Genomic DNA, 27881 nt, shown 5'->3' with positions numbered 1-27881 from the left:
CCCTGAGGCCTGAAGGAACAGCCCACAGGTGAGTGACAGATTCCTTTATCCAGCCGCCTCTCTCCCAGTTTCTAGAATACTTTGGGAATGGAATGAACAGAGCTGTGTCAGCCCACATCTACGGTTTCTTTCAGGGTGTTAGGAGTGAACCAGTTAGAAGGTACTTCTAAAGGATGCATGAGAACTGGCATGACAGCCAGAGCGGGGCAGTACACACTGAAAAAGCCCCACCTGAGACTTTACAGAGCCCACTATGGGGCAGGCATAACTCTCATCCTGCCTTATCCTGCTCCAGGGAGAATGACTATTTTGGAAGAATCTGAGGGTCTCTTCAAGCAATAAACTTCTGACCTAATAATTTCTAATTCTGAAAAACACTTATATTTATTCTTTGTGTTCTCATTTCTGTTTATTGCCTATGTTTCTTCAGATATTTAGCTGGCCAGTTTTTATGTCTGGATCCTTATTTACATAACGTCACTGAATTTATTTACCAGTGTTATTTTTACTTTGGTTTTAAGTCAGCGTGCAATATGCCCTGTTTTATACTGAGCTATACATAAAGATGGACATAAGGTAGAAAAATAAGAACCTTCTAAAAAAACAATTAAGAACTCATCAGATTAATCACAGCTACTAGAAAGTAAGCTCCAGAAGGGCGAAGAGGTGCTTGATAAATATTCCTTGAATGAGTTCATTCTATGATACTCTCATAAAATGTGGTATGAGATCTCAAGATTTGGGTTCAAATCCCAGGCACACCACCTGTGCCTCCAAGCTCAGGTGAGCTCTGTGGGGCTTCAGGGGACCCAACAGGCCAGGGAACATAAGGCAGAAACTGCTTCCTGAGGAGACAGGGAAGCTACCAACATCATGTTCCTTTTACTGATGACCCACCCTGAAATTTACAAAATGAATTCGGAATTACAGTTGTGTTAGTCTTAAGCCTACACTTTCTCCAAATTAACTCCCCTTCCCAGACGCTGTGTCCTAATAATCACCTTAATTACATAAATTAGAGAGGAAAAAAAGGTTCAAATGCTATTAGGTTCTGTTTCATTAGCTAAAACAATGAATCCTAATTGGGAATAGGTACAGTATAATCTTCTAGACTCTGAAGCAAAAAACCCTAAGGCTGACAATGATTATGTAAAAACAATTCAGAATCATGACTTTTTTTTTCCAATACAAAGACAGAAAACCCATGGTAAATGTAAAATTAGGAGTGCTAAGTAAATCTACCAAGAAATGGGCTTCATGTTAATAATAGGCCCAAATAGAATTCCTTTTCCCCATATAGACAGGCTAAGAGAGGCAAATTCTAACATACCAAGAATCAGTATCAGATTTGAATCCTCAAACTCAAAAATCCATTCGCAGAAGGCTCCCTATTCATTGCTAAGAGTTACGGCCAGTCTGATTTCAGGTTAGATTTCATTACTCTAGAAGCCACTTATAAATCCATGAATCAAACAGAAAAAATAATAATAAATTTAGGGCAAAAGTATACGGGTGACATGTTTATGTTCACTTAAGTAACTGCAAAGTCAGAAGAATCCAGGATATAATCAGTGAGTCAAGATGGCTCATGGAAGGGCAGGAACAGGTAAGGGATACACATTTGCGTAACTCAGGTGAATCACTCTTAGAATATGACTAATTTACACAGCCAGCACTTCAACAATGGGCTTCTAGAAAGGGAAATGGAGGTTTCTGTGTTCTGTTTTCCATTTGGGATATGGTTAGCAATGATGTTAAAAAAGAGAAAAGAAAATTTTTTAAAAATCACATTCTCGATTTACAGAAACAAAGACTATTCAAGTTAATACGGAGCCACAAAAAAACCCAAATCAATCAGGCCAGCTAAATCCAATAACAATACAATTTAACAAAAATTATTCCATTGGTGAACTCCTCCTTGACAGTTCTAACAGCAAGTATATAATATGACTGTAGAAACTGAACCCAAACTGTTTTTTTTTTTTTTCAAACTACATGGTAAATATAAAATTAGGAGTGCTAAGTAAATCTACCGAGAATTGGGCTTCATGTTAACAATAGGTCCAAATAGAATTCCTTTTCCCCATACGGACAGGCCAGAGAGAGGCAAATTCTAATATACCAAGAATCAGTATCAGATTTGAATCCTCAAACTCAAAAATCCATTCGCAGAAGGCTCCCTACTCATTGCTAAGAGTTACAGCTAGTCTGATTTCAAGTTAGATTTCATAATACTTGTACTAAGCCTATTCTGTCTTCTTGTAGTCTCCTAACCTAAAGTGGTATGTAATTAACCAGTCACACACACGTGCTTACTTTTCCACATTGTTTGGCACTACTTTGACTCCTTGGTCTCTACATTTCAGCTATACCAGCCTTCTATCGGTGTCTCAAACATACCAAGCTTTCCTGCTCTCCAGACTTTGTACAGGATGTCTTCTTTAACTGGAAGAGTTTCCTTCATCTGCACCACACATACTCCCAAACTCCTATCCAAATTTTAGCTTAAACTTATACTTCCTCAGTGGAGACCTTCCCAGCCTAGGATGGATGCTATGTTCTCTTGGTACTCTCCACTTCTCTTCTGAGGCACATCATTCAATTCTAAGTATGTTTCTGAATATTTATTTGGTATCTGATTCTCTTACTGGACTATAAGCTTCATGAGGCTAGGGACCATGTCTGCTCTGTACACTGCTGTATTCTAGCATCTTAGTTCATTATCTGGCACATGGCAAGTATACAGTAAGTATTTTTTGAGTGAATAAAAGATTATAAATTAAGTATATAAAAAGATACATACACTGGAAACAAAGCTTTAACATGCTACATGACATGGGTTGAACAATGGATCCTGTGCTAAAATGTAATTACTAAAAAATGATGGAATCTTAAGCAACCAGCAGATTACAAAGGTTTTCCCTGACTACAACAGCAGGGACAAGCTTTGGAGAGCCATGACAGAGAGGGTTAGAGATTTCTCCATGGATGCAAAACATTGTGTGCTAGGTGTTTCTAAATCAAGCTTGTACCAACTCAGAAAAGGCCCTACCCTTCTGATGGTGAACTCTGCACAAGTGACAAGGTAGAAGTGGCACAATTTTCTGGACCTCTACTTTGGAGACAATTCTCATTAACAATCTGACTTGTTTATCCTGGTTCTCCTATATACAAATGCAATATCCATTCTTATTTCTCACAAGGGTATAGAAGGGAAACAATAGTTTTCTTGTTCTCTTTCTTTTCCCTTCCATTCAAGTTTGACTTATGTCTGCAACTCACCTGAACAGCTCCTCCCAGCATGACAGCTACCAGCCCCATGGACATGCTCAGTGTCTGTGATTCCACAGTGCTCTCTGTCTGGTGGGCCAAGCTTGCACATGCTCGGTGCAGTGTTGCTGCTACAAAGTCCACCACCTATCACAGAAATGGGATTTAGAATCAGTGAGGAGTTAGGTGCCTTGTAAGTGCAGTAAGTACCATGTCAGTCTCACAGAATCAGTGAGGAGTAAGGAAAAAAAATCTCAAAGTTCTCTCCACATCTTACGTCTAAGTCCTCATCTTCTTCCACACCAACATCATGATAGCAAGAACCTTCAAGAACTACTGATATTGTGTGGCAGGCATGGTGCTGTGTTTTACATGCACAATTTCACTTAGGTCTCATATTAACTCTCGGAGGTCAGTACTCTTATTTTCATTTCGAGATGAAGAATCCAAGACTTAAAGAGGTTATCTGCTCAAGGCCATACGATCAATAAATGAGAAAGCCCAATTATACTGTCTCAAATGTTTTAATATACTAATCTAATTTCCTTTATTTTTCATGAACTTTGATGGGAAATTAAAACAAATGATTTTTTACTTTCTTTCCATTAGAAGGTCCTAGATCTGCTTCTCCTAAGATTTCCTTCTCAGGCATTTCTTCCCCTACCCCTGCCATTTTGAAAATCTAATTCTAGTAAACAAAGCATGGCGGAAGAGGCGCTCAATTTTATCTTGAAGCCAGTGTCTTCAAAGAATCTGTAAAAATGACCCAATCATTTTTTAAGTAGCAAATATTTTTAAAGGATTAAGATTATTCATAAATAAGATTTGACATAGCATTTGGCTAACAACTAAGTTTTGAATTAATTTGGTCAGCATCATTTTAGCTGCACACGGATTAATCACCTTAAGTAGAAACGCCTTAGAATAAAGACAGCATACACATACACATGTGCATATGCACACATACACACGTGTACAGACACACATGCATATTAGGATTAATAGCTCAAAAGGGAAAGATCATTTTGAAAATGAAATGGCTGAGAGAGGTCATAGTAAGCCTCTAAATACCAGGCAAACCTGCATGTTCAACTCTCTGGGCAAACCGCATGCTATGCTAGAATCTTTATTGCAAGCTTAAAGTAAAAAAATAAAAATAAAAGGCTTGTTAACACTTGTCTTTTGGAACAAGGCAGGAAATTAAAAAGGTTATTAAAAGTTCCACTTACTAAAATGAACAATCCTGGTTATGGCAATTTTTATCATTCTCTCTACCCTAGGACTGTATTGATACTAGAAGTTAAGGACACTTGTCCTTTCTAGAAAAACTACTGTATCAACCATCTTGGGCCACCTATTTTTGCCTTCAAGGAGTTTTCTAAAGCACTCTTTGTGAGGCTTCTATTTTGCCCAGTATTGTTAAATTACTGGAATAGAACTATCTAGCCTTCTGACTTTTTCTAAGTTCCTCTCCACAATATATATTTTTTAAATATTGCAAAACCAGTAGTATCATCCCCTTTTTGTTAAGAAGGAAGCTTTCTTTGTCTGTTTGTATGTTAAAAAAAAACTCTGGGAGTTGTTAACTAATGTAATAGCCAGCTGTTATTGTCATCTCTGAAGTAAACTTTCCCCCAAACTTTCTTGTAACAACAAAACCACTATATCCATTTGTACAACAGCTCCTCCCCCTCCTATTCATTTCCTGTGATTCAGGTGGGGACTGCCAGCCACAAGGACAGGTATGTGACTAAAGCCTGTTCTAGAGTTTATGTATGCTGTGAAGAAGGGGGAGAAACTTTCACTTTTTAATTTTTTTTGTAAAAGTGCCTAATTTAAAAAGCCAAATATTCCTGAAAGTTTATAATGAAAAATAGCAGGGCCTAATCTCATTTCTCCTCATCTGAATCTGGCTCTACAGAGGCTACCACTTTTAATTATTTAGCTGGTTAATTTAATAACAACTTAATAACAACGTTAAGCATTTACTACTTACCAGGTATCATTCTGGACACATTACAGGTACTAACTCACTTAATCTCACAATAACCCTATGGAGATGCATGAACCTGCTGTTAACAGGCAACCGAGAGGAAGGGGGCTGAGGCCTGACTTGAGTATGTGGACATCAACTTAATCCTCCAGCTTTTCAGTTCACTTCTACCACCCAAGTTCAGGGTCTCTTGAGTTCAACCTCTCTCAAAAATAAACCTCCAGTCTTTTGCTGGGGAGGGGAGAGGAGATGGTTGTATGAAGTTGCGGAGGGAATCGAGGGGTCTACAGAAGCTAATAGAGCCTTTCAACCTGTTTTTAAGCTCTCAAGTCAGTCCCATCTTTGGAGCTTACGTGGGGCCTCTGCAGTGAGAAGTAGCTTGCTTCTATTGTTTTCTTTAAAAAATTTTTTTTAGCAGTTTTATTGAAATACAGTGCTTTGTCTTCTTTCCTGCTCTGTTGGCCCTGACGTTGCCAAAGGGAGCCCATAAACACATGTTCAATACACCATGTTTAATCAGAAGCCCCTAATTTTAAAATTTTGCCCTTTTACTTTGTTTAAATGTTTTTACAGTGAGCATGTGTTACTACCATACCAATAATAATCCCTTACATCTTCTAATACTCAGTTCGTGACTGTTCAAAAATATCATTTGTTTGAATCAGGATCCACACATTGCATTTAGTTGATTCATCCCTTAAGTCCCTTTCAAGCTAAAACAGCCCTACTCCTTTTTCATACCATTTATTTGATGAAGAAACTGGGTCATTTGTACTGTAGAATTTCCCAAATTCTGGATTTGGCCAATTGCTTCCTTCTGGCATTAACTTACTCCTCTGTCCTGGGTTTCCTTGATTAGATTCAGGTTCACATTTTGGAGACTTTTTGTTCTGTTTTCTTTTTTTTTAATTTTACTTATTTTATTATTATTAATAATAATATTATTATTTTGGCAAGAACCCTTCCCAGGTGATGCTGCATATTTCCTACTACATCAGGAGGCATATAATGTTTGCTTGTCAACTTATGGTAATGTTCAGATCAATCAGTCCATAATGAAGTATTTAGGTCATACACTGCTATCTCCATTAACCTTGCAATCCATCAAAAATGAGATGGCTAGAAAGATGAAAACGTGGACTAATATGTAATAAAGCAAATATAACAAAATACTAGGAGCAGAATCTAGGTGATGGGTATATAGGTATTCACTATTAAATTCTTTCAGATTTGAAAGTTTTCATAATAAAACGCTTGGTTGGGGGGAAGGGTCAGTTGGTTCAGGTGTATTTGGTTTAATTACAGTACTCTTAATGGTTTAAGCAGACACTGATCATTGTTACCTAGATCCATTATTTCATTAGAGGATTGCAAAATGCAATATTCTAGTTCTCTTTTTGAAATTTTTGGCTATGATTCTTGTATAAAGAAAGTTTTTACTTCATCGACTATTTGCTTACATTGAAATATATTTCCTAAGGAAAGGCAAGATAAATGCTTTATTCTTTGTCTTCATTTATGAATTTACAAAATGATTAGTTAATGCCCTAGCAACCTTCAACAATGTCCAAAAAGGAATTTCTTTGTGGGGAATCGAATTTTTGTAACTTTGATGTGTTTCGACCCATTGCAGGCATTATTCTTTTTAATGCTCAAAATATCCTATCTACGACCCATGACAGCCCCTTCAAACGGGCTCCTGAGTGCTACTGACATGACTGCATTAATCTCAGACAGCTTCCTTGTATTCAGGTACCACAAGATGCCCTTAGGCTTACAGTGTACAATTCCTACCCTAGACCTCAAATAAACCTTTAATCCAATAAGCTTTGTGTTCTTTTAGTAGGAAACGATATTTAGAAACTATAATCTGGCACAAAAGATGCTTATTACTACTGGGTTGTCACTGCTTCTTGGCATTGACAGTGGATCGAGCTAGGAATTACCTATTTTTTAAAAAGAGAAAAATAAATCATGAGTTCATACTCATACTTCCAAATGAAATTAAATATTAACGGGTTTTTACTCATTTTTTTTTATTTTATAACACTTTTCTCCTTATACTGAAAATCTTGTTCCTAAAGATAGTAATGAAATTATAACTTATCTATGTGTGTGTGTATTTCAAAAGAGCATACCAAAATTATCACTAGCAGTAAGATTACTAAATGCAATTTTACATTTTTTTGTGGTTCTTTTTGTCCTAATATATTTTAACCTTAGCTGCAGGATAATTTAATGGAGCAAATCACTTTTTGTATCAGCCTAAAACCATTGTTCCTTAATTAGGAGTAAAGAGAGATAAGTGTAAAAGCTCAAGCCATATCAGTTTTTAGACCATTTCCCCTTCCAACTAGCATCCTGAGACAAAAACAGAAGGTCTGTATGAAAAAATCTTTAGGGAGCTGATATAAACACAGGAGAAACAAATCACCCTACTGAGTAACAAGGGTCGGTGAACCGAAATTATGACCATAATTCTCACTAAACAGTCGTGATAAGCCGGAGCTGACAGGCAGCTGCACATTTTCTCAGCAGGAGCTGTAAGGAAACGCTGCTTAGCAACACTGGAAGGCAGATGACAATGAGAAGCATACAAAGAGCCGGAGAATCAGATTTCAGCGTGATCATCCTACCATCTTACAACTGACTATTCACCAACCAAGCCAACAACTAATTCTGGTAATGGAGTAAAATATGGCAACTGCACTGCCTATGCTTTATTACTTTTATTTCCTATTAAGAAAGAAAGTCTGAATCAATAAAATTCACATAGTCACCCTATTCTGAGAGCATTTTTAAAAAACAGCTTAAACCTTCACAGGCTGTTGTAGAGATAAGCTGTGAATTAGAAGATCTGTGAAATTCAAGGTGATCTTATTGTTCACTAGTAAATTTTTTTTTAATTTGAATTTCTAATCATTCTCAACTTTTGATGCACATTAGAAGACATGTGTATCAGAATCAGAATCTCTAAAAGTGGGCCAGGTATCAATATTTTGAAAAAGATCCCAGATGATTTCCTTTGCACTAAAAGTTGAAGACCACTGTGATATAACATATAAATATTTAAAACATTTCTCAAAGTTTTATGTGCTTGAGAATCACCTCAAGAGCTTGTTGAACATGCTGATTCAATCCAGGACCCATGAAAAGTGTTGATTCTCTTGGTCTAGTGTGAGCCAAGTAATTTGCACATTTAACCAGCATTCTAGGTAACACGGATGAAGTTGTCACATGCTGAGTAACATTTTATGAACATTTTTTGGAAAGAATATAAAGAAACCAAAATAGACAACTGCCATTCGGAATGTGACAGCCACTGACCTGAGTGACGTTTGTGAATATCTGCTCAGACATTCTCTCACACAGAACAGCCATCAACTGTAGGACCAGCAGCTTCTGCTCTTGGCCTTCCACCAGAAGAACATGGTGCTGCTCTAATTCCAAGAGGCTTTTGCTGGAGAAGGGTTCCGTTTTTAATTCTGCTTCATTTTCCACGGCTACATGAGTCAACTCCTAGCGTGTAAGAAAAGAAAAAGTAAAGAAAAAACCTACAGAACTAAGGGCTTCAAAAACAGCTAGAATATTCTGTTTGAAATATGTATTTAAAGAACTAGCTTGTGTTTGCTGCATTATTTATAATAGCCAAAAACTGGAAACAAAAATGTCCAGCAATAAGAGAAGGAATAAACTGTGATGTATTTATTATATTGCAGCAGTTGAAATAAATGAACCAGATCTATATGGATATCAATAGAGAGCAATTCAAAAACACTGTGGAGTGAAAAATGTAAGTTCCAGATGAAGGAAACCAAATTTTTGCCCCTCTGAAGCTGCCTTTTTTGGATATCGATTTTAAGCTGTTTATTATGAAACAAAAGACTCAGAAAGAACTTTTGACCCTCTCCCCTTTCCTGCCCAAGAGATTCCAATAGAAAAACCTGCTTCAGGAAGGAAATCTTAGGATGTCTGCCTTAGCCTAATTTGAATTAAGTTTGGTAAATAAGAAGGCTTCAGGCAGGGGCCTGTTAGCTAGATAGCCTGCGTCTCTCTGTTTCTTAGTTGCCTAGCAAGAACCTGCCTGCCAAGTGTGGTCTGCTCTTCCTCAAATACCTATAAATTGCCCATTCTCACTTCTGAAACCTAAGACCCCCATCCCCCACCTTTTCTCCTTTATCCAAAATGTCATATATACCTAATATTACCTCACTATCATTGGAATTTTCATGCATATGTGAATTCCTCATTAGTATTATTAAAATTTGATTCTCTCCTGTTAATCTCTGTTAATTTATTAGCCCAGCTAGAAGAACTTAGAAGGTGGGAGGAAAGATGATCATTTTTTTAGCCCCATACAGAATAATATATATTACTATGATACCATGTATATGAAAATTTAAAACTTCATAATGAAAAACATACATACAAACAAAGAACTAGTTTGACAGACTACTTACTCTATCAGTATTTTTATGATCTCTACCACTAGCTTTCTTTGAACTGAGGCCACGTAAGATTTCCAAACTCTTTTTAGAGACTATTAGATGTTCTCAGCACCACGGCCCTTTTTCTCTAAGATATTTAGAACTAAACTTCTACTAACAGATAATTCATATTCATTATTTCTCTCTACGCTTTGCATGGCAAATTTCCTAGGAAAAGGAAAACCTTAAATTTCTTAATGATTAATGCTTTACCAAAGTAATTGACAGTTTAGAGGAGTGGTTCCCAACCATGCTTGAGCAAGTTTGCTCCCTAGGGGGCATTTAACAATGTCTGGGGACATTTTTGGTTATCGTAATTGGAAGGCAATATAGGCATCTAATGGGTAGAGGTAAGGGATGCTGCTAAACATCCTGTGATGCACAGGAAGCCCCTCTCTCCTCGAAGCCCCTTCCACCTCTTTCTTCACCCACTGCCAACAAAAAATTATCTAGCCTCAAATGGCAATAGTACAACGTGGAGAAATTTGGCTTAAAGCAAAGAAAGCCCTTTGATTTTTTTTTTTAAACAAAAATTTTTTTTAATTATCCAAGTAAAAGCATATATTCTTGTAATGTTACTGACAATAAGTGGCTGAGCAGGGGGATGCTCAGAAAGCATTCCATGCTTCAAATTCTAGACATGGTAACCCTAATTTCTTCTTTGCATTCTCCCACACCTACACCAACCTTAAACTCCACAATCATTCTCTCAGCACTTTATTTAGTGAAAATAATGGAGACACAGAGCTGGAGGACAGGGAATCCAAGATCACCTGGCTTATGGTCTCAAATAGTGCAAATAAGGAGTTATGGTATGGGGTACAAGTTATTGTTGGAGATTAGGACAAAAGGAAGTACAACCACCAGCACTAAGAAACAAACCTGGAAAAGGTTTCCAGTGGCTACAAAGTGAAATCAGAGAGGCAGAACTACTAATTCTCCTTTCCAAATACCTGACAAAACAACAGTCAGAAAGGATAAGGGATTACTCTATAGCTGTAAAACCTGCTATTAACTTCAAAAGAGTTCTTACAGTCAACACAGAGTGAAGATTAACCCTTTCATAGATCAATAGTTCTGCTTGGTCATCTCTAAAATTCCAGCACAGATTACCTTGGAAAAGACATTCAATCACATGTGCACTACTGAAGGTAAGTTTCTTTTTTTAACCAAACTTACTGAAAAATAAATTATCTTTGTATCCTCTGATTATTTCTCCTAGGGACCTAATTTTAGAAATTATGATTAAAATTATGACTGCCTTGAAAATTCAAAGAGGCTTCTGAAACTACCCTGGAAGAAAGCCGGCCATAAACTATATATGCAGTTCTTACCTTCAAGCAGAAGATGAAGAAATCACCAGCCAAACCACATTCCTGGCAGTGGGACAGCAAGTCCCCAATATACTCCACCTGGCACAGCTCTGAGGATACTTTCTGGTACAAGGCTTCATCTTCATCTTCATCGCTGCAATGTGAAGTCAGATTTATTTTGGTAAGATCGATCATTTAGAGATATATTGTTTTAAACCACATTAATAATATTCTAAAGTAATAACATGTTATTTCCAAACAGCAAATCGTTAAAAAGATCTAAAAATTTTGTTTAATTTTCCTGTTACTCCATGTGAAAAAATATTCTCAGAAGCTAGGCTGTCACGTACTGGACAGTCATTTGCTAGGACAGGGAAAAGATTCGTGAAGGATAAATACTTTTTCAGTGTCAACTTTTAGAACACATGAAGTATTTTAAGTATCTAATGAAAGCTGTGGACACTATTTTCAAGAAAAAAATCATGTTTGCATATACAAAAATTTCTTGTGTATAATTTTAAGGGGATTATAGACCTTAAGAAGTCCATATAGAGATCCCAGACCAAGGATCTGGTAGTGGATAGAGAGTCATTCAAGCACTGCCTATTCACTATTTTTCCTACCATGAAGGGAAATTATAGTTTCAATAACAACTGCTGATTTTGACATATGTACACTAAAAAGTATACTAAAGACTGGTTAAGATAGCAATAAGTTTTAACTACTGATAAGTTAAATAATATGAAATTCTCTACATAATCATTAAATCGGTCCCAAGTTAAACTGTTCCAAACTGTTTTTTAAATAAACATGACAAAATTTTTAAAACTCTTTCAATTCAGGGGCATAGTTTATAACCACAGAACCTACTAATGCTCAACTCTCAGTGAATTAGTAGCTTTAGTTTGTACTTATACTTCTATTTGCAATCAATGTGTTTTTCCTATTTTCCTCAAAATTGAAAGAGTCTTCTAAAACTTTAAAGTTAACGATGAATAAAAAAAAAAAAATTTAAATATTTTAACAAACAGCAGCATTTTGAATGCTATGTGAAATCTAAGTAGAGTAGTTGCCACCAGTCAAATACTATATGAAATCTGATTGGTAAGAACTTAACATTCTGAGGTAATAATATCTATACACATCTCCCAGAAAATGGAAATAATTTAAAATATACTTGTGAGATGTTGGAGAAATAAATCATCCATTCCAGTAACATTTATTAAGTAACTTCTAATCAATCCTTAGGAGAAACAAACCCCTATCATAAAATTACCATAAAATATAGCTATCAGGCAATTTCCCTTAGGAATAAGTCTGACTCTGAACACACATACACCATTTTGAGAGTCAGAAAGAGCACTGGTTTGTCCTAATGTTGAAGGTGAACATGTCTGTGACCTTTACTCTAATTCACTAGCAAACACCTTGTGAAGTAAGTGGGCTTGTTGTGATGCAGAGCTGTGAGGCTCTAGTAAATTTTACCCACTATTAGCTAGCATCTGAGAAAAACCTGGAAAATTACTTAAGGCTCACATTACATTTAGAGATCATAAACAGCAGCACCTCAGCTTCTTGAGTTTCTGGTTTCCTTTCTATCAGCACCCCTTAGTGGACAAGTAACAGAATGGCCTTTTGGGTACAATTAAATCTGGAGACAGTAAAAGATGGGTGAACTCACCAAATGGCCTCTTTGATGGTAATCATAATGCCACCTTGAGTGGCAGCTCTAAACTGACACAGAGAATGGAGAGAAGGCACAGATTTGTCCAACCCTGCAAATCCTTTCAGGCTGGCAATTGCCTTCTTTCTCTCCAGTTTCCCCAGAATCCATAATAAGATCTCTTGGCAAAGTGACCTGGCAGAAAAAAACAGTTATAAATGAGCTTGTCATCTTATTCTACACATCTAACAAGCTAACATAAAAAAGAAAGAAAGACTGTCAGGTTCCACTGCATTCTAAATGCTGGCACAATCACCTAGTACTACTGAAGCACAGGAATGGAAAGTATGCGTCTTGTGAATTTCAGAATAAAATATCCTAAAATTCAGTGAGTGACTGACTAATCTTTGGCTCTAGAAGCAACCCTGACATGACATATGAGTCCTGTGTGATTTTTTTTTTTTTTTTGGTAATTCCAAGTGTACCCATTGCCTTTGGATTAGGCACTGTGAAATAAAGTTTACACTGATAAAACCCTCTACTATCAATGGGACCGGTAGCTGGTGACCAAGAAACAGCACACCAACAAATTCTTGCCAATTCCTCATCCCCTTTTGTTGATGCCAATTAACTAAGAGAGAAGTGGAATAAACATTTGCTTCTACCTTCTCAGTCTCTGATATGGACATGATAGTGCTGTGAGGACTTGGGTTTCAAAACTGAAACAAGAGTTATGATACAGACGGTCCTTTGAAGCCAAATTCACATGTTTATAGACTCCATCTTTCACTGCACTTTCTGTTGTCACTTCACTTATGGCTTGGGGCTATAATGATTTGTTAACTGAAAATTAGAGAGTCAAAGGCAGTATGTAAGCTTTGACTAATATGCAAGACTGAGTATAGCTGACCTCTGAAAAATGTGGGGGTTAAGGATGCCAACTCCCCACACAGTCAAAATCCATGTTTAACTTTTGACTCCCCCCAAAATGAAGTTGTCTCTCAGTATCCACAGGGGATCAGTTCCAGGACCCCCCAAAAGTACCAACATCTGAAGATACTTAAGCTCCTTATATAAAATAGCATCGATTAATGCATACAGTTGGCCCTCCTTATCTACAGACTACCAACCATGGGTCGAAAACAGTCCAGGTATTTATGGAAAAAAATCTGTGTATAAGGGGATGCACACAGTTCACACATGTTGTTCAAGGGTCAACTGTACTTTCCATCACCACTTGATGATGATGACTATGATAGCTTACTATTTGCCAGGGACAGTGCTTAACAGTTTAATGCATAGTTAGTCTTCGTAATAACCCAATGAAGAAAGGATTATTATTGTATATTAGTTACACATGAGGGATTCCCAAACACCAAAACTCAGAATTCTGTAGGACTTTAGAAAGGCTAGAAACTCTCCTAAGGAGGAAGAAAACATAAATAACTGTCAAAATTGAGCTGATAAAAAATGAGGCCTATTTAATTCCACCACGAGATTATTTTCTGGATGACTAAGAAAGCTCTTCCTTCTTTACAACACTGCAGCATTAACGCCAAATTCAAGTCTAAATTACAGAGTGCCACATTCAGATCCAGATTTCCCACACTTGATTTCTAACTCCCCACAGGTAGTTACGATCCATCCTCTATTTCCTCCTTCCTAAACATGTAATTCTAGTATTTCTCACTGATCAAACAGTGGCAAGTTAATACATGTAAACAGAGATTTCATCTCTGATGTCTAGCACAGAGGCTGAAGAAAGCCATTCTAAAAACTATATCCAGTCTCCTGCAATTTGCAAAGCTCTCTTTCTTTTCTAGATGAGCAGAATAAGAGGATTCTCAAATGTTTTCCTAACTTTTAAAGAAAAAAAAAAAAAAACAATTATAAGGTGGCATAAGTCATATTCAAAATAAGAACAAGAACAATGTACAAAAAAAAAAAGACTTCACCATTTATAAATGAATAAGGAAATAAGGTTCTCTGATCATTTACCTTATGTGAGACACACTGTGCTTGGTGAAACAGTAGAGAGAAAAGAGTGCTCCCAGGACAGGAAGCAGAGAGTCCACCAAAACTGTTAAAGGTTCATTCCCGACCACATACACCTAGGGAAAAGGAAATGGTGAGAGGTACCATGACTGCAAGACCAGAGGAATGGAAATCAAACACCATACACTTATTAGAAGGGCTTATAGTCTTACCTGAAGAACATTCTAGTCCTAAGGCCAATGACACCATTTGAGACTGACAGACAGATTGAAACACAGGGAGGGAGACTGGACAGCAGCCCTTTTGTGTGCGCAGTCTGAAGAACTGCCAGGTGAAATGGGTAAATTAACCCATTTTCTGACCCCTTACCTTCCTACTTTTGACTATCTCTGAATCTCCTAATCTGGCTATTATTCATCTGAACAATTCTCTTACTGCTGAAGGCCCTGTTCTTAGGAACTAACAAACAATTAATGCCAAATAGAAAAAGTTAAAACTAAATTAAAAAAAAAAAAAGAAACATAGCTTGCTCTAGATTTGTCACTCTTAAGATGTAACTGCCACAATGGCAGGGCCTATTCTCTCCAAATCAATAAATGTTCAGAGAAGTTATGCTGCATACCTAGATCTGCACTGGCTTTATAGGGTTAAATGTGTGAGGATGGTAATTTTTTTTAAAGATGCTGATTTTTATTAACAACAATTATAGTATATATTTTAGTTGTACCTTTTAAAAAGGATTCAAAAAACTTTTTTTGAATACCCACTGGGATCAAAGTACTGTCCTAGGTGCTGTAGTGAATATATAAACATGAATAAGTTAGCTCTCAGATTGCTTGTGATCTAGTAGGAAGAATAAAACAAGTAAAACAGTTATAATAACAATAATTCAAGGTGAATAACTTAAAGTATCTTAAGAAGTGCAAAATGTTATTCAAAACTCCAGTCAAACTTAATAGGATATCAAAATGTAATTCTGTTATAATAATTAAAGCCCAATAGTGTGACAAAAAGAGAAAGAAGATGAACTGACAATGATTACACTCTTAGTATGTGTTCCAGGAACTACGCTAGGATCTTTATCTTCTACATACTATGTTAGATTCTTTAAAGAGTTAGCTCATTAAAATTATAACAGTCTCACAAAGTCAGTATTAGCAGCCCTATTTTAAAAGATAAGAAAAGGGAAGTTTAAGAGGCTCTTATTTACCGAACGTATTGAGGTAGTAACCAGTGCTGTTTGTGGGAAACCAAAGGTCACAAGCTGGGAAAATCTCTGTGCTTTTCCAAAGAACCTTGTCCCTTTAAATCAACCCTAATTTTTCACACTCCTCAGGCCTCCCAACTCTGCGAAGCTCCATAACCAAGGAGCCAGCTTCTTGTACATGATCTAATCAACCTAAGCCCAGTTAAATGAAGTGCATTGTATGGCAGTGTTCAGAGTAATATGCAGGCCTAATTATATATTACCAATTACAGGAGGTAAAAAAGAGATTCCCCCACATAACGTAAAGGCCTATTGTTTGGCTCTGGATTCTGTGTTCTCAGAGGTAATTCTTCTGGAGTCATCCTTCCTTACCAGGATCTTTGGTTAAAAAAAAAAAAAAGATAGAATTAAATCTCTCCATTATTTACTGGCTTGACTGGGCCAAAGCACCTCAAACTTTAACATGAACTCAATCAAGCACAGTTCTAAGGGGTATACATTTTTGTTCATAAATTTCTCCAATTTTTAAATTCTCTTCTTATACTTTTCTGGGGTTTTTTGTTGTTTTTTTGTTTTTGTTTTTTGTTTTTTGCAAGGAACAAGTACTAATTTTATATTTAGGAAAAACTGTACAGCTATTTATACATGTTATTTTTATATAAAGCTTTAGCAAATGTTTATTGAATGCCAACTGTGTGCCAGGCATACAGTAGTGAACAAATTATCTGCTTCAAAGAAGCTTACATTTTAGCAGAGGGACCGCAAATAAACAATAGATATATAATATCAAATAATGACAAGTGTGATGAAGAAAAACAAAACAGGTTAAAGGGATAGTGATGAGGGGAGGAGCTTGCGGAGAGATATTAAGAATAACTCCTATCAATTCATCAACTAATAATCCATTAAGTTCACAGATAGGAATAAAGAAATAAGAATTTTTTTTCTAAGCAGAAAGATTTAGAGATAGTCTCTTTTGGCTCAATCCGATCAATGAGTTTTCTCTATAGTAAGTCAAAGAACTTAAATGGCCTCTGCTTGACACATCAATGATTGTCACCTCCCTTCCAACATTAACAGTAAATTCTTCCTTGTAGTTAGCCTAAATCTACTTCCATTAAAACTTCCTTGATAGAAGTACATCTATTTTCCAAAAGTTTTGGACAAGCCAAACAATCATCAAAGTCTAAAAACAATCATCAAAATCCAGTTTGTTTTATCCACCTTACGGATTGCTCTGCATCCTCATGTAGATGAAAGACAAGCAGTGGTATTTATTAAATTGACCCGTCAAGCTCAAGTTCCACCTCCTCCATAGGCGTGCTATGTGTTTGGTTATTCATTCATTCATTCATTCATTCCCTAATGCAAATATTCATTAAGCATCTAACCACCATTAATGACTTTTCTCTTCTAAATTCCAATAGCATTTTGAAGCTTGTAGCCTATAATCTATCTTTGAAAATATAGTTCTCTCTCACCTCTTCAACTAGCCTGTAAAGCAAAAATCAAATTCCCTACTTCAGCACCTATCAGAGGAGTTGATTATGTTGTGTTACCTTAATTTTTGGTAAATAAGCAGTTTAAACACAGTAACATACAATTTAAAGGAACCCCACTGTTATTGCTTTATGAAACAAACAATAACTACCATTTATTGCATGTCTACTCAAGAGTGAAGTTATTCAGCTAAACATTTAACATACGATCAACCCACACAAGAGTCCTGCAGGCTAAGGACTTTAATTCCCATTCTAAAACTGTGGAAAACTGAGGCTCAGAGAAGCAAAGTTAATTGAGCGAAAGTACACTGTTAGTAAATGGCAGGGCCAGGATGAACCCGGATCTGTCTGACATGAAATCCATAGAGACAGAAAGTAGAGTAGCAGTTGTCAGGGAGTGGGGGAGAGAGAAATGGGGAACTCACTGCTTAATGAGCACAGGGTTTCCATTTGGAGTGATGAAAAAGTTCTGAACTAGACAGTGGTGATGGTTGTGTAACATTATGAATGGACTTAATGCTACTGAATTAAAATAGCTAAAATGGTAAATTTTATGTCAGGTATATTTTACCACAGTTAAAAAAAGAACAAAGCATGTACCCCATGGCCTCCCTATACTTACCTCCCCATGTTTATAATGATCGTTTCATTGCTTCCATCCCTAACCCATACCAACTTCATCCCAGCTGTCCCCCCAACCCCGAATCAGTAGATCCCAGCTTGTCAGGCTATTGATAACCCTGTTCCCACACGCTCTGTTAAGTAAGGCTGGAGTTCCTGAGTGGCACCATGGACAGCAACTTCTGTACCACCTCTTCTATTTCCTGCTAAGAAACAGTCTTATAATAGCCTCCTTCTACCAAGACTTCTGTTGGGTCTCCAGGGTCATACTGTAGCTAGCCCTTTTTAATGACAGCCCTTTCCTTCCAATCTCTTGCCTCACACTGAATTCATATGCCGGTTAACAGTTTGGTCTGTACCTGACATCCTACATTACCCTCTACTTACACTCCCAAAATGAAACCTGGTCACTTCTCCCTTAATGTGAACTTCCCAGATCATTGACTTATATCGGGATTTAGTGACCCATCAAGGAAACAGGAGGCCAAATGATTCAGCCAATGTTGAACTTTGATCGCTTGGTGCTGGCACTGACAATGACTAAATACCTTAGAAAAGTCCTTCCAATGAACTCGAACTGTTAGAAACTGTTGGGCCAGTTCCTTTCAGTATTCTCCACATCAAGATGGTGACAGTACCAACTGAGGAAGCAGTGAAGGCACAATAGATAAGCTGCTTCCTGTCCCACTGAGAGGAGGGCCATACTGCACTGTCTCTATACTCTAATATCCAGAAATTGTAAAATTTCCTTAGACTGTGCTTATGTGTGGTCTCTCTGAAGATAAGTGAAATGATGCTTTGAAGAAAAGTTGAACTTCCATATCTACTTGTGGCTCTTCCAGTATAAATGTGTAGGACAGGGCTGAAGGGCAAAGAAAAGGCCAGTGTGGATCTATAAAAACCATAACGGCCCAGAACAGATTAAACAGAAAACAAATGGGTACAAATGACCCTGCTGGCAGCCTGGGGATTTTCTCATTCCTTCCTGGGGATTTCTACATTCCCTTCTGAATGCATCTTGGCTTTCCATCACAGAGCCAGCCATGAGAAGAGGCGTCTGTGGTTAAGCCTTACAACCCTTCATCTAAGCTTAGAGGACTGCTGCTCTAATGAGTAACAGCAGCATGTTTCTGGGTACTCTTAATTATAGATCACACATTACCGTAACTCTCTGTTTGCCTGACTAGGAGCTCCCTGAAGACAGTGGCTGGCTCTTAATCATTTATGTATTTGTAAACCTAGCAGAGTGTCTGGCATTTGGTATGTACTTGGTAAATTCTTCTGTGATTGATTATTGAATCAAAGAATGAATGGACAAAGTAGATTGACTGATATTTATTTTCTCAAAGGCTCTATTTTTTCTGGGGAAGTTACAACGCCCTCTGCATTTTCATTAAAAAAAAAAAAAAAAAGCTATAGCTAGAAGCTAATCAATCTGTGCAAATTAACTGAACAGAATAGAACTTCAGCCATGGAGTTTTTTACTGTATTGGCTTGTTTAGCATCTATCTTCGGTGTCTGGAGGACTGAATTTCTCTGGAAGGACTAGAAATTTGAATTAAATAGGACAGGAAAAATTCAGAAGCATCAAAATGGTCAAAGTATTATGAATAAACATGTGTTTCCATTTCAAAACAAAATGAAACATAAAGCAGTGTTTTATGCTCCATTTCTCATTCCACGGATTTCCATTACATTATTAAGTATATCCCTTAGAGGCCATTGTGGAGTAAAGAGCACCGAGAAGTCAGGAGTCAGGGAATTTGGGTGTGAATTTTGTTTTTGCTCCTATTTGATTGCCCAAAATCACATATTAAGTGGGTGAACACGGGAAAGATATTTAAACTTCTCTAGGTCTCAGTTTCCTCATTTATAATGTAAGCATTAAGCTTTTGACATAGACTATTAATATAATTCATGTCAAAATATTTTGTAAAATATACAGCCCTGGGAAAATGTTAAATTTATTCCTAAATATTTTTATTCTCATTGATGCTACTGTAAGTGGACTGTCTTCTTAATTTGTGGCCTTATCTTTTACAGGGATGTATACATGTGGAAATACGAACATGATAAATCTATTCAAAATGAAGCTGACTGAATCCTAACACTGAAATTCAGTATCGGCTGGGGCTTGGCTTTACCTCTGTTAAAGATTAAACTAATCAAATGCTGCCTTCTAAAATATCACAGTGATCCTTTTGATAGTAATGTTCCAGAACTTCTAATGCACTTACAGAATTTAATTAAGACTTGCAAGAGGCAAAAGAACAAGACTAGTTACCTAATATAGTGTTTTGTACTGTGCATGCTTTCAGAGCATATTACATAAAATTACCTTTTTAAAAAAGAGTTTCCCTGAACCAAAAGGGAACTGACAGTTTTTCTGAGCACCTATTATGTGCTAAAGTATGCAATGAAACTACTAAAAGTTATTCATCCCACAACTCATGTGTTAAATAGGTCACCTAAAGTCACTTGGAGAGTCAACCCTGGAGTCAGATTCCAACCTAGGTCTGTTTGACTCAAAGGGACCAGGTGCTTGTCACTATACTATACCACAGAATCTGAACTGCAGCATTCAGAAATCTAACACTTGCATCTCCCACAGCTTTGAAGAATACTTCTTTTAGTCCTTTGCATGTTATTCAAAGTCACAGTTCAATATGAGATGAAAACACCAGGAAGAATGATTACCTTTAGGGAGGAGCCATAGCTGGGAGAGAGACTAAATTAAAACATTTTGTACTTCTTAAATTTGTACCATGTGCAAATATTATCTTTTCTAAACACAGAAAGATTCTTGAGAGACAGACAGAGAAAAGGAAATACTGGTCCCTGGACCAACTCTGCCATTTATTGGGACAAGTCACTTCACAATCTTCTGAATTTTGTTTCCTTTGCTATAAAATGAATGTACCACATCAAGAGTGAACCTTAATGTAAACTATGGACTTTGGGTGACAGTGACATGTCAACGTAGGTTCATCGACTATAACAAATGGACCACTCTGGTGGAAGGTGTTGACAGTGTGTGTGTGTGTGTGTGGGTGGGAGCTGTGCAAGTATGGAGGCAGCGGGTATACTTTCCGTTCAGTTTTTTCTATGAAACTAAAACTGCTCTAGAAAAATAAAGTTTATTTAAAAAAAAAAAAGAGAGCGAGAGAGAAGTTATATTAAATTATTTCTAAAGTTCCTTCAAGCTCTGAAGTTCAATATTCTAATTTACTCTACAGAAATAATAAATTCAGAAAGAGATGTCGTCAACCGGTCAATCTGACAAAGAAAGAAACTTTAATTAGAAATTCATCAAGATTAGATGAGGCAAAAAGACTTGGAGAATTAAAGTTAAGATTCCCTGAATCTGGAAACAGAGAAATAAAATAGAAATGAGAATGTAGAAAATAAACTAATAAGGTATAATCTAACCTTTCTTACCCTAAAATTTCTTCTGCCTTTAGGGAGTCTCAGAAAGCATAGTGACAAATACTGAAAGGAAACATCCCAGCACACCCCAATATCAGATTCTGGCCAGTTCTCTTAAGAGCGAGAAAATGTCCACACAGAAAGAATTGGAATTATCTTCTCCTGCCCTATGCAGAACCAACCTCTTTGCAATCTAGGCCTCTCTTCACCTATGTAGGCAAAGAACAAACATTTATCCCTCTCATACCAGGAAGAACAAAAGAATTTCAGCATTCTAGGGATTCAGAGTCAGAAGAAGACAGAATAGGAAGCAATTGGACTAAAAATTATTTGAGCTGCATATCTGTTTTTTGGCTTTATTTTACCAGATGTAAGGTGCACACCCAGAAATTATAAGAGTTATTTATGTAGATGGAGTACAAATAAGTATGCCAAGTTTTAAATTCAATTCAACCAGCACCTACACATACACCTGTATTGCTGAGAACTTTCCACTTGGCCCACCAAAGCCACACTGCTGTACTTGCTGCTGTGTATGAAGGATGCAAGAATAGAAAGCCCTTCCCTAGTCATTGCTCCTGCCATAAAATTTTCATTCAGAGAGCTAACGGTTTATTCCCTAAAATACCCAAATGTATTTATACTTACACTGTTTCAGAAGGAAATATTTCTAAAATGGATTATATGCAATCCCTGCCTCCTTAAACAAAATATGTATACTGAATCTACCAGCCCCAACATACTGTGCTTTTCAAATTATTATGCTCTTTTGGGGTACTTTTTCTGTCTCTTTCTTGCTCCTCTCTGCAGGCATCCTCTTGTCAGCGTGCCTTAGTCTAACAAACTTCTAAATTGTTCCTTCTAATTCAGATAACCAATCTAATCAGGATTCTGTATAAAGTAAAGGTGAAACCAGCTCTGAGGAACTAGGGCTCTGCAGCTAGAGGTTGAGAAGGCAGCAAGGTGGGCAGCTGCTATAATACAGGTGATACAATGTTTACTTGGTGCCAAGTGAGGCACCAAGATAACTCCAGTAGACTCAAAACTCCAGTAAGACCCAGTAAGATGAAAACAGGACTATAAAAATTCCTCATTCAGAAAGAGAGTAGAGAAGGAGCAAAAGTGTGGAGACTGAGAGAAAATTATTAAGGATGATTTTTTTGAACAGATGTTGGTGAGGGTGAGTCTCATCTCTCAATCCACCAAAAAATAAAAGACAACCCAATTTAAAAATAGGCAAAGGCTCTTAATAGACATTTCTTCAAAGGAGACCTTCAAACAGTCAATAAGTACATTAAAGGTTGTTTGATATCATAGCCATTAGGGAAATATAAATCAAAACCACAGTGAGTTATTTCTTTATTCCTACTAGGAGGGCTATAATTTTAAAAAAGAATAATAACAAGTGTTGGCCAAAATATGGACAAATTGGAACTCTCATAGATTGCTGGTGGGGGTGTATAATGGTACATGCACTTTGGAAAACAGTATGGTAGTTCTTCAAAAGATAAAATATTGAGTTCCCAAATAATCTAGCAATTCTACTCCTAGGTACATACCCAAGAAAAATGAAAATATACGTACACCTAAAAACTTATACATGAATGTGTCTATAGCAGCATTGTTCATAATAGCCAAAATGTAGAAACAACACAAATGTCCATCAGCTAATGACTAGACAAACAAAATTTGGTATATCCATATAAGAAAATATTTGGCATTAAAAACAATGAAATATTGCTCCATGCTACAATATGGATGAATCTTAAAAACATGTTAAGTGAAAAGCCAATTGCAAAAGACCACATATTATATGGTTCCACTTATATGAAATATCAAGAACAAGCAAATCTATAGAGACAGAAAGATTAGTCATTGCCTAGGGCTGGGGGCAAAGAGGGAAGAATGGCGAGTGACAGCTAATGCGTATGGGTTCCTTTTAGAAGGGACGAAAATATTATAAAATTAGATTGTGAGGATGGTTGCACAACCCTTGAACACACTAAAAACATTGAATTGAACACTTTAAATATGTGAATTGTGCGGTATGTAGATCATATCTCAAGAAATCTGTTAAGAAGAAAGGAAGAGGGAAAGAAAACTAGGGGCTGGAAACATTCCCAAATGCCTCTCTAAAATTAAACACCCTCTTGTTACCCAGTGAGTTGCTGAATCAATTGAACCACCCCAGATGTTTTCCTTATTTCCTGCTGTTGAGCTGTACTCTATAATTTAGTATTAAAAGAAAGTTAATAAAGACAACACAACCTGTGTTGCTAAATTTTATAAAATGTTTACAATTTTCCTCCAACACACACATTTCCTCTGTTTTCCCACTGCAGCTGAGCTGCCAAAACCTCGTAAAGAGAATAATTACCCTCTACACCCCTTTCTGCTTACCCTTGTGCATAATCAAGTGTCTACAGCAAACTAATGTTTTTCTTGCCTCTCCAGGAGATTTTAAATTCACTAAACAGTTCACTGAACTAGAAGTAGTTTTCCCCCACTTTTTTGGGCAATCTAGGAGAAATGGTAGGATTCACTATTTCTGGATCTCTCTGTCTTTAGAGGCTAATTCGCTTGCCAGAAAGAAGCTGTTTTGTTTTCTTTTTCCTCTCAAAACAATTTATTGACTTCCAAGGAATACTATGAGGAAAGTTTAGTCACAATTAGTTCTACTATCAGCACTTTAAGTCTGACATTCCACACCCAACCATTTAAGAGTTTTTCACCATGATATTCCTTAGATGAGAAGTGACTAAAGATAGCTGGGCCTTGTTCTCTAATTCAGATCATTTGCTTTCTACACTGCTCTACAAAACTTCTTGTCTTGCTATAATCTGAAAAAGCCTTGACTACCAATATGCAGAATAGGACATAAGAACTTTCTTTTCATAAGTCTCTAAATGAGGCATTAAAAAAATAAAAACAGCATTATATTCACTAATCGCATGTCATGTTTTATCTATGAGCAATTTATTTATTTTTATTTTTATTTTTTAGGCAAGGCAACCCTTGGTTGACCTCACAGATTGCAAAGACCTTGTCTGCTTACAATTCTTTATTTTTTATTTTTTATGCCTACAGCACCTGGCCTTCCTAGGTGGTCTTCCATCCATCTATGAGTAATTTAAATCTATATTTGTATGTTAGTTGTTTTTTTTTTTTTTTGGTATACCTGTAAAGGGTATACTTTTTGTTTTTTAATAGCAACATTAAATAAAAGGGTAGTAAACATCTCACTTTAGTAAAAAGTGAGTGTCCTAGAGAATGAATTTTGAATTTCTATGCATGCATTTTATATCTATGAATTTATTAGTGTTACACATAAAGCTTAAAACAAAATAAAAGCACCTGCCTTCTTATCCGAAGGAACATGACTTAAGATTGACTATACACCCTAATACACAGTTGGTGGGAATATAAAATGGTACAGCCGCTTTAGAAAACATATTATGTGATGCTATTTATATGCGATGTCTCAAATAGTCAAATCTATAGAAACAGAAAGTAGATTAGTAGCTGCTAGGGCTGGGGGGAATGGTGGTGGAAGGACTTGGGAGTGATGTGAGGTTTCTTTTTGTATAATAAAATGTCCTAAAATAGATTATGATGACGGCAGCACAAATCTGTGACTATACTAAAAAGCCATTGATTTGCACACTTTAAATGAATGAACTGTACAATATGTGAATTATCTCTTACAAAGTGGTTTAAAAAAAGGACATTCTACATCCAAATGTCCATTAACCGATGAACAGATACACAAAATGTGGAACAGTCATATAATAGACTATTACTTAGTAATAAAATGGGACAAAATTTTGATATATGCAACAGCCTGGATGAACCTCATTAACATGCTAAGAGAGAGAAGCCACAAAAGAGCACATACTGCATGATTCCCTCATATGAAATATCCACAAAAGGCAAATCTAGAGAGGTACAGAGCAGATTCATGGTTTCCTGGGGCTGGAGGTGGGAACAGGAAGTGACTGTAAACAGGCACAAGGGATCTTTTTGAGGTGACTGAAATGTTCTAAAACTGTATTGTGATGGTTTCACAACTCCGTAAACTCCGAAAATTTACTAAAAATCATTGAATTGTACACTTAAAACATTATTCTATGGTCTGTAAAGTATACTTCAATCAAGCTGTTTTACAAAAACAATTTAATCTAAAAATTTTTTAAGAGGCAAATAACTTAATTTTTCTAATGGGCAGACTATATGAATAGATAATTTATAGAAGTAAAATAAGAATGAACCAAAACCAGAAAAAGACGCTGCACCTCACCAGTAATAAAAGAACTAACTGCTAATTAAAACTACATTGCACCTAACAGACTGTCAAAAATTCCATGGAAACAACTCAAATACCTACCAATAGAAGAATAAACAAATATATGGTGATATAGCCATATAATAGAATAATATCTAGTAGTGAAAAATGAATTAAAGTAACATATATTACAATACCATTTAAAACAATTTAAAATTATGCACAACAGTCCTACAAATAGCTTAAGGAATAAAACACACAAGTTCAGTGGCTCCCTCCAGTGGGAAGCAAGGGAAATGTGATCAGGCACAGCAAATAGAGGACTTCAGTTGAATTGGTAATGTTTAATTTCTTTTTTCTTTCTTTCTTTTTTTTTTTACACCTACAGCACATGGTATTCCTCAGTGGTCTCCCATCCAAGTACTAACCAGGCCTGACCCTGCTTAGCTTCCAAGATCAGACGAGATCGGGCACGTTCAGGGTGGCAAGACCGTAGATGGTAATGTTTAATTTCTTAAGCTGAGTGGTGGGGACTCAGCAAAAGACCACATATTATATGGTTCCACTAATTCCAGAGCATTTTCCTTACCTCAAAAAAAAATCCCATATCCACTAGCAGCTACTCTCAATTCTCTATTCCCAGCCCCTAGCAACCACTCATCTACTTTGTCTCTATGAATTTGCCTATTCTGAACATTTCATATAAATGAAATTATACGATGTGTGGTCTTTTGTGTCTGGCTTTAAAAAAAATTTAATTATAATTTTTAAATGTTCATCCATGTTGTGGCATGTATCTATACTTCATTCCTTTTCATGACTGACAAGTAGTCCATGCTATATCACATTTGTTTACTCATTCACCTGTTGATAGACATTTAGGTTATTCTCATACTTTGGCTATTATGAATAATGCTGCTATAAATATTCATGTACAGGTTTTTGTGTGAAGATGTTTTCATTTCTCTTGGGTATATACACCTAAGAGTGAAACTGCTGGGTCATATAACTCCTTCATGCCTACCTTTGTGAGGAACTGCCAAGCTATTTTCCAAAGTGGTTGCGCCTATTTCCATGGAATATCGTTTTGAAAGCTGTTTACTAGAGTAAATATTTTTAATAGTAAAATACTATTACAAATTTATTGAAATAAGCTTTAAAGAAGAATATTTACCCCAATTCCAACTGGCCCTAACACAACAGATTTCATTTTTGCCTAAAAATATATTTCATATATAATGATAAGATTGTAATCATAGAGAACACACAATTTGTATTCTTTTTTTCATTTTATTTAGGCAGTCGTTTGCAGGATTAATTTATTAGACTTACCTCTTTATGATGGTGATTACTATCAAAAGTTATAAGGTAAATTCAATATTAACATACACTTTTAGGAAGCCTACAGTATAGTAAATGACTCTGTCAATTTCTTTAAAAGACATGCATTCCTCAGTGGCATGTGCCAGTTAGAGAATACAACCTGTTAAACATTCAGATAAATGATGAAATTGACAGAAGCATAATGTATCAGTTTTTTCACTAACAGTTTATAGTTTCCAATTTCAAAAAGTGAAAAGAGTTTGATCGTTTGGAATTTAAGATTAAACATTCTAATTCTTGAAGTACCAATTAAAAAGGCAAAAATATTTTAAAAGACTGAGTATAAATATTAGTTAAAAACAAAAATTACCGACCTTATATACATCTTCAATACATCTACTAAGTTCTTTTTCTGTTACCAAAATGGTCCCTGGTACCATGTCACTCTCTGGAATGTCTAGAGAAAAAAAAAACAAAATTATCCACATTTAGGTCAACAGAAATAATACTTCATTTTTTTGAGCCTTCTTGGAAAAGAATATACTGATTTTAGGCTAGTTTCCTATCAAATATATAAAGAAATTTTAATTATTTACTAAAATATCATGTTTATCATGTCTGAATAATTACAAATTTCACTTCACCAAGGTGAAGTTTACTATGCAAAAGAATTAGTCTTTCTCCATTTCCGCCCACCTCACTCCACCACACACACCAAGAAAAATTTAGACTACAAATGACTTCTACACAGAGCCTACCCCAACTTAAATTTGGTTTAACCATCACATCAAGTTTTTCC

General features: G+C 36.2%; 1 protein-coding gene and 1 pseudogene across 2 annotated transcripts in view; both read right to left on the bottom strand.

Moving 5' to 3' along the window:
- Nucleotides 1–27881, bottom strand: part of TANGO6 (transport and golgi organization 6 homolog) — a 128529-nt gene that overhangs the window by 82667 nt on the left and 17981 nt on the right. For both annotated transcript variants that reach the window (XM_025045243.1, XM_006909805.3), the window contains exons 7-12: nucleotides 27457–27539; nucleotides 14725–14837; nucleotides 12745–12921; nucleotides 11085–11217; nucleotides 8591–8782; nucleotides 3283–3417 (exon numbers count right to left, since the gene is read on the bottom strand). In XM_025045243.1, the coding sequence (XP_024901011.1) occupies nucleotides 3283–3417; nucleotides 8591–8782; nucleotides 11085–11217; nucleotides 12745–12921; nucleotides 14725–14837; nucleotides 27457–27539 (833 nt within the window). The remainder of the gene's footprint in view (nucleotides 1–3282; nucleotides 3418–8590; nucleotides 8783–11084; nucleotides 11218–12744; nucleotides 12922–14724; nucleotides 14838–27456; nucleotides 27540–27881) is intronic.
- LOC112478177 lies at nucleotides 26139–26257 on the bottom strand (annotated as a pseudogene).

The sequence above is a fragment of the Pteropus alecto genome, unplaced genomic scaffold (genome assembly GCF_000325575.1).
Source record: "Pteropus alecto unplaced genomic scaffold, ASM32557v1 scaffold42, whole genome shotgun sequence".
NCBI lineage: Eukaryota > Metazoa > Chordata > Mammalia > Chiroptera > Pteropodidae > Pteropus > Pteropus alecto.
Note: the sequence above shows the minus strand (reverse complement) of the source record. Positions and strands in the feature narration are given on the sequence as shown.